The 8,134-nt window shown below is 42.5% G+C and overlaps 3 protein-coding genes across 3 annotated transcripts; all 3 read right to left on the bottom strand.

Moving 5' to 3' along the window:
- On the bottom strand, positions 1-1,853 carry EAF02_008287 (uncharacterized protein; the record flags this gene model as incomplete). Its single annotated transcript, XM_038904335.1, has 2 exons — positions 1-1,477; positions 1,537-1,853. 2 exons carry the CDS (start codon positions 1,851-1,853, stop codon positions 1-3), a joined length of 1,794 nt encoding a protein of 597 aa, XP_038756057.1.
- Positions 1,854-4,335: 2,482 nt separating this feature from the next.
- On the bottom strand, positions 4,336-5,050 carry EAF02_008286 (uncharacterized protein; the record flags this gene model as incomplete). Its single annotated transcript, XM_038904334.1, has 2 exons — positions 4,336-4,858; positions 4,902-5,050. The coding sequence occupies 2 exons, from the start codon at positions 5,048-5,050 to the stop codon at positions 4,336-4,338; spliced, it is 672 nt and encodes a 223-aa protein (XP_038756056.1).
- A 277-nt stretch (positions 5,051-5,327) lies between these two features.
- On the bottom strand, positions 5,328-6,080 carry EAF02_008285 (uncharacterized protein; the record flags this gene model as incomplete). Its single annotated transcript, XM_038904333.1, has 1 exon — positions 5,328-6,080. One exon carries the CDS (start codon positions 6,078-6,080, stop codon positions 5,328-5,330), a length of 753 nt encoding a protein of 250 aa, XP_038756055.1.
- Positions 6,081-8,134: the final 2,054 nt, after the last annotated feature.

Here is an 8,134-nt window from a genome sequence, read left to right as displayed (position 1 = left end):
TCATCGCCATAAATCTTGGCTGCTGTTTTTCCTGGAATGTCTTTTCTTTTCACCAGCGGAGCTGCTGGGTCTGGGAGGATCATCTGCGGGCACGGCGAGGAAGCCACCAAATCCATTTCCGACAATAACACTTCTTCTCGCGCCATGACCCGGAGCCCATGCTTTACCCATACTGTCACCTAGTCCGTAACTGCTAATCGGTCTTGCTGTTGTTGCCGAACCTCTCCTGCCGGGTGCAGTTGGCGGTTGGACTTTGGCGAAATTCCATTCCATCTCATCAAGACCTTTACTGTAAACCTCTAATTCTTGTTTAAGTCCCATTCCAGTAGGCATCGCCGGAGACAGGCTTGCTTGAGCTGCAAAAGGATTGTTGGAACTGAATCGATTGTTGGGCATGGCAGAAGGCGCATTCGACGAACGATCGAAAGGATTAGGTGGTACAAAATTATCTGGATCGGACGCATATGCGGGAGCAGGAGGTGCGAGACCGATCAAAGATTCGGGGAACTCGGAATCGCGAACGTAAAGAGCTCGAAGCGCGGGAAGTCTATTGGCGATCAGGGAGGTGGTGAGGTATGAGTAATGACTTTGTGCAACGCTCTTGAATGTATTTGCAGATGATCCGGAGGTAATTTCGTAATGCAGTGTTTGTAGTGACGTTGAGGAAAGTGGTGGAATGTTTTGAAGAGCTGGAAAGGACGCATGTACTGACTCAACAATCGACAAAAAGGTCAATCTGGGAGCATTGTCTGTGATTTTGTGCAAAGTAGAAGGATGGATACCCGTTTCTGTCAATGAAAGACTTGTGAGTTTCTCTTGCGTGTCTGAACGGAATAAATACGCCTCCAAGCCGATCGCTGTAACGTTGGGTGTATTTTCGAAAACCAATTCGGTAAAAGCTGGAAACGGCGGTAGATAATCGCTGTGCTGGAATACTTCATCATTGAATGTCTTTGTATCTGTCACTTTCAAAGCTCGAAGCCCAGTCAATGAGCCCAAGGCACGTCGAATGATCGTGGGGTCCATATTGAGTCTTGTAAATTCCAATACCTCCAGATTTCTCCAGATCTTGCCGCCTGCCAATTGTTCAAGACTTCTCTCCGAGCCGGTCATGTATGTCATCTTTCGTAGATCTGGACATCGCGCTTGAATTTCGAGTTTGAGTGCGTGACAGGAAGGATCATCTGAAAATATCCCCTCGGGAAGATCGAGATATCGCATATTAGGACAAACTGCCACGCTGCGTGCAAGATCGGCTTTGCAAGCTCCTCTAGTCATATACGGTGTTTTGAGAAATTCCACCAACTCTCCCAACATCCTATTATCGCGAATCGTTCTACAAAGTAGTTGCAACCTAACGTTGGGGGTTTCTTCTGGTTCTGCATTGCGATTGAATCGACCTTTGTGTTTCCTCTTCTCTGATAATATTTCTTCGAGTTCGCAGAAATGAACTGCATCAATCCGAACACTATGATACCTGCGCAATAATTGAGTCAGCTTAATTGAACACTTTGCACCAATGGTTGGACTACGAACAAAACCCCAATAGCTACATTCCTCCATTTTCTTGAGACTCGCGCACAGTGAGCCAAATCTCTTGTATCGCATAATGGACAGCAGTCATCCAGAGAAGATTGCTCGCACGTCTCATAAGTTTCGTCTTGCGTATGAGGGCATACAAGTGTGAAGATGCGTTCGAGAACTTTATCGGGAAGCTTGTTTATGATAGATCCACGCGGGGTTGCATATGCTGCATGATGCCTTCGATCTGCTCGATTTGTGTAACTGCGTACGAGAGTTGGTTTATCTGACAGCTCCTTTCCTGGCTTCTTCTTTCTTCGGAACCACTTCATGATGAATTTTGCCAGTTTGATAATTGAAGCAACAAATCACCCCTACGGAAAGAGGTGATTATTAAAAGGGAAGGAACGATCTCGGTATTTCGAGGGTGTTAATCTTTTTTGGTGGAGGAGTTGCAAATCGACCGGGATTCCTTGTGGATTGGTGGATTCCTTTTGGGGATGTAGCTAAGCCTGAGGAAGCGAATCAAAGGGCGACAAAGCCTGAAGGATTGATTTGATGGGATTTCGTTGGTTGTTGGTGCATTGAAGTTTGGGGCGAATTGCCTATGAATTGCCTCTGAACTACCACGGTATTACCTGTCTCCCGGTTACCCAGTATGGATGTACCTGATACCCAGAATCTAGTATCTACGGAGTAGAGTAGTAGCACGGAGTATGTGGGGAAGGCAACCTCTTATTAATAACTTCAAACACAATCTCGCTCTTCTTCTCCCTTGGTATTGATTTGGTCGAGAATCAACCTCACTCTGCACACATAAAAGAGGTGTGCGTGTGCGTGTGCGTGTGTGAGTGAGAGAAAGTTTGATAAATGATTTTGAAAGAAACCCTTCAGCAGACAAGGAAAATCGGTTTTATTAACCCACCACCACCTAGGTATGATTTACTTATATTCACTTGATTACATACTCCTCAGAAATAGGGGAATTCACTATCATTACATCCTTGGCATCACAGGCACAAGTACAGGTCAGGTACAGGTACAGGTACGAATGTAACCAAGATCTACCCATCTCCAACCGTTGGATGGTAGCTTGTTCTCTAACCATCACCTATGAGCCTTCCACAAGACTCACAAGACGACGGCTAAATGTGAATGGGAATTCCATCCTGTTAATTACATTGTTTGCTAACTCTTGACAGGGTCTGTGAATGTTTCATATCCAACCGATCAACCCGTCTGAACTTCCTTTGATTCCTTGAGATCCACCTTTTGGGTTCAATGGAACTTATGGAAGCGATGAAGTGCATTGTATTCCGACCCCAAATTTTCATTTGATCCCTGACAGCTACCGGAATCAAGCTCCTGTTGCTAATTCGGGATATCTGTAGGACTTGTCAATGTGGCTGTGATTTGTTTGTTTGTTTGTTTGTTTGCTTGTTTGCTGCAAGGGACGATATCTCAACAACAAGAAAGGAGCCAGCCTTGTTAACGTTCTCTCTCCCACTTGTGAAGTCACATCTTTATTTCATATATGGAGTCCGGGGTTCAGATATTCAGATCAATTGGGAGTTGATCACGAAAGCGCTTCTAAATTTTCGATCAATTTCCTTTGTTCCTACTAGGTAGAAGTCACACATCTCTTTGGTCACAAAACGAGAGTTCAAACAAGGCTTCCTGATAATTATCCGATGTACCGAAGTTGCTTTCTTTGTTCTCACATCTATTTTGGCTCCAAGATATATCATACCTGGTAATCTCATCATGAAGCCAGCAAACAAACACAGGGAAAATATCCTAGACCTTGCCACTCAGTGTTGGCGGGAGGCACAGGAAGTACATTTGCCTGTTTTACTCATCATTATCACACAATCCTTGGTACTTTTGATATCTCACCGACAGCCTTTCGTCACCAATTTATCGTGATTCTTAAGGCACTTTCACCAAAACCCTCACTCATTTGAGTCAAATCCAGATCGTCATGTCTAACAAACTACAAATTTGAGGTTCCAGTGACCACTTTCCATGATTCACTTGCTTTACGCTTCATGCTTTGTTGAATAATTCCAATTCAAAGAAAATCAAGACACAATGGCGTACATGAGACGCCCACACGTACATCTCTCATTGAACTGATGGTGATCATTGCAAAGCGAAATCAGGTGCTTTACAAGGAAACATTCGGGGGTTCAGATGCTTCTTATCAGCGATGTAAGGCGAAACAAGTTACAACGGTCGTTATATCGGCGAAGTTTCCTGATGAAGAGAAATCGAATTTATCAACAAAGCAGATCAACAAGCCGGATCATCAATTTGGATTGTGTAAAATTTATGTTTCACTACTTTCCCCGCCCTATTATGAAGCTTAATTAAAAAGCTAGTCTCGGGATATGTCCGTGCATCAGATATTTTGACTTTATCAATGACTTGGTTCAATTATTTTCTCCTGAAAATCTTTCTACATCTTCATTTACTGATATTTTTAGTCACAACATTCACACATTAATCTCATCGCATTTGGGGATTTGATACAGTTTCTAATTCGGTTTTGATTACTTACAATTTTTATTTATTGATCAAAGGCTAGGTCCTGCCTGCCGTCATGCTCACACTTTACTTTTGTGAAAATAACGCCAATTGTGGATATCAAGCATTTTTTGTAGGGGTTTTTAATTTTTACCTTTTTTTGATTTTATTCTTGGGTGTTTTGAATATGAAAATCACTCGACCAACTCCGAAATACCAAATGATTGATACTTATACAATTTCGGCGCGTGTTTGTTTGTTGGTGTCCTCGTCCTCGTGGTCCCAAGCTCAGTGTCGAACCAAGCATCCCCATTTGATCTCAGGCAACTCCCAATTTGGACCTTTCTTTTGTCGAATAATAGAGATGAAACTATTATACCAAGGGACAGTATATCCAAATGCATCCATTTCCACCTGTGAGAGTGGAGTTGGGTCGATCGAGACTCTGATGTTATCAGAAGTTGAGCGGATGGCGGGGTCTAGAATGACTAAATGAGGTGTTACTTCTTGTGCCGGGTCATCCCGAAGGATTACCAAGGTCTTTAACCTCTTAAAGTTGCGTGCGTCATTCAACTGGGAAAGATGTAGTGCACAGTGCAGACTGTGGTTGCTTATGCCGAATTTTGATTGTGGAATAGCAATGGTTCGGATCGCGTATTTGAGAGTGGGGATCTCCCACCTACCTAGTGTAAACTTTCTGATAGGGTCAATGACAAAGACATCAGCTTCAGTGCTAAACCAGACCTTTTTGCGACGCCCAGCGCCAGTATGCCAGGGGCATTCGCCAGGGTATACTTGAACGTTTCCAAATCTGGACGATGGCGAAGAGCTTCTGCACAAGATTCGTGACTGACTCCGAGAGCTCCGATGGTTCTAGGCTCCCACAGCACGTCGCCGATGATCGCCGAGGAGGACTGAGATCACCTTCTATTATGCTTCGCCAGATCCGTAGTCTGATTTCCAAGGGAAGATCTGCGAAGCGAGAAAGATCTGTAGGAGACATGATTTGTGGGTTGATAAAGTGATAGCTGATAGATTTTTGGTTGTGTCTATTTATCTCTAGTCTATGTCTTGTTCTGAGATGGAACTAAGGATAATGAACTGAATTATGAGAGTGATAACCATCTCTTATACACTCCAGAAAGAGGTGCTGTTTGCATTTGAGGAACAACTCACAAACCGTACTTCCACAGAGAAGTGTCTCAGTACAGACCCCTTGAACAATAGTTGTACAGCAGCTGAACAGGCGAGTTGGCGGACCAAGTCACGCGACTTCAAGCTCAGTATCGGACCAAGCATCCCCATTTGATCTCAGGTAACTGCCAGTCTGGCGTCATGTTGCTGCGCATCGAAATGACGAGGTTGTTAAAGAAATTGACATCGAATCCCAATAGGTCCAACTCCACTTGTGAAAGTGGGCTGTCTTCGATCTTGATTCTGATGTCGTTAGTACGGGGGTAAAAAAGTCTGTTCTGGATGAGATTTCTGTGGGAAATTGGTTCTTGCGCCGGATCGTCTCGAAGAAGTACTACGGTTTTCAAGCCCTGGTAAATATTCATGTATCTCGATTCCCATCTAAGTTGACGAATAATCACTCTGCCATCACAATCCAACACGAAAGCTGGAATTGCGATGGTTTTGATTGCATTTCTGAAAGTGATATCATAACATAGTGATCGTAGGATACGGTCATTTGCCCCGAGGACAAAGACATCTGTTTCTAGACTGTACCAATCCCGGGGGCTGTGCCGAACATACTCTTCTCGATCTTCTAGACTGAGGCCTAGTCGATTTAAATGTACTGGGTCTTCTGGCAAAGAGTATCGAAGAACGCTTCTCAAATCTGTTTGAGCCATGGCCTCTTCACGAGCCTCGAGGCTAGTGTTGAGAACTGCGATAGTTCTACGTGGTCCGTTGCGCCATTCGATGATGGCACGAGGAGGGTTCAAGGCGTTCCTTGCCGCCCATCCCCAGACTTGGAGCCTGACTTCTGCGGGAAGATTTACGAAGCGGGAAAAATCTGTGGAAGACATGATTCTTGTTGTACTGATTTCTGATAGATCCTTGAATGTGTTTATTTATCTCTAGTTTATTATCTTCTTCTATAACAGTATTAAGAATAATGAATTAAATTACAAGATCAATAACTATTTCTTATATATTTCAGAAAAAGATATTGTTTTTATCTGAGGAATTACTTATAAACTATAGGTCAACAAATAAGTACTGAATAAAACCCCCCCTAAACAGTAACTGAACAGGCGGGTTGCTAAACAAGGTCGGTCACATGATGTTAAGTTAAGTTCCTACGGTATCACTCCTAACCAACGCGTCAATCAGATTAATCTGGGCATACCCACTCCAGAGCGTAACTATACATTCCCAAAAATCTTAACACTAATTGCAATCACATCTATCTGCGCTCGCTACTGCACATAAGTTTCGCGCTACATATCATGACATTGTTTTTCAATTCGAATTCTGGAACCACGAATGTCTTTTATCTGGCAGATTAAACATTCTACGCTTCTGCAGTCTGTCAGTATAGATTTGATCAAGTCAATGGAGTGCCTAAATAGTAGATCGGAAGATCGGAAGCTGCAAATGTTTGTTCGGAAGTGTTCTAGGAGCTGGGGTAGAGTGGGGAGTATGGGGGGTAACAGGTAGTAGGTAGTAGGTAGTATACTTACTCATTCATAACTAAATCACTAAAGCTGCTACTAGGGAAATAGGATCTACTATGGGCTTTAACCCTCTGTACTCGTTTCTACAGATGATAAAATCTTCGCCTGTCAGTTGGACTTGCAGCTATTATCTTTATTATTCCCTTTTTGGTAAGCGGAGTCAGATATCGATTGTAGGGGTGATATGTGATATGTTATCATGATGATAAACATCCTATATATATATATATATATATAGGACAGTAAAGTAATCTTTAGAAGCTGCAAGTGTGCGAGGAATGACAACGAGAAAAGTTGTGGGATGTTGGTGTGGACTCTTTGGCGGGTGCTGATTATAAGATATTACTATGTCAAGAAATCTGATGTTAATAATAGTATGTTATAGAACATTAGCTTGTGAAATTTGATATTTTTTGTGGTTGTTGTTGTTGGCTCTTTTCACTGAGCGAGTTATGATTGTTAGTTTTACATAGTCGTCCTGAACATAAGAAATCAGGAAGATATTGTGCTTTTGTTGTCACCTAGCATTCTTTGTCGAAATCTTCGACTCTCACAATTTACAATCTGAGATTTTGCCCAAAAATGAGATTATCTTGCATTGAAAATTGCTGTTACATAGAATCTCATCTATGCAAGCGAGAGTTTGCAGGCAGTCCCCCTTTCCTGCCTTGGGAATCCCTTCTCATCTCATTCCATTCCGTAATCATTGTTAGATGATGATCCCAGATAAAGCGTAGACGATGGTGTTTATATAGGAAGGTCTTGATCTACAGATAATAGAATTCACTACATTTTGATGGGACTCTGATAATGGGCGAGTACACATGACAGACACTACACTCCACAAGACAGTCTACTTACTTCGATATGAGAAGTGAATATATTCACCCCGCAAAAGCATGCGCCAAGATAATTCACAATCTTCCGACCGACAGACCTGAGTATTTAAGACATTCAACACCTTGCAATAAACGGACAAGCTTTCAATTTTCCAAGATGAGAGATCAAATACCATCTAGGTCAGCTTTTCTGTAGGTGTACTGCACTTAGTCGCGCTTTACAAGATTTCTCTTCCCGATTTTCGCACGGCGAGTTTGTCTTGATTGTCAAGATAGTTGAGTATCGTCGAATTGAAATTGTCATTGTCGCTATTGTTGCGTGGAGATTCACTCATTATTGTTTTCTGATTACTTATTGACAATTGACGATACAAAAATTTCTCTTTTAAATCAGCAAGATTCTCGGCCAGTAGAATTACCAAATAAGAACTAAGTAACTAGATATCTAGTCAAATCGAAAGATATGGATGGAACTGCGGGTACCCCCTTGGCTTATATCTACCTTTTTGACTTGTGGTTTGGGATCTTAGAATCCTGTTTTCCTTGTTCTTTAAATACCTCAAT

This window comes from Botrytis sinoallii (assembly GCF_014898435.1).
Source record: "Botrytis sinoallii strain Bc 23 chromosome Unknown BSIN_015, whole genome shotgun sequence".
NCBI classification, from domain to species: domain Eukaryota; kingdom Fungi; phylum Ascomycota; class Leotiomycetes; order Helotiales; family Sclerotiniaceae; genus Botrytis; species Botrytis sinoallii.
This window is presented reverse-complemented; position numbering and strand designations above follow the sequence as displayed.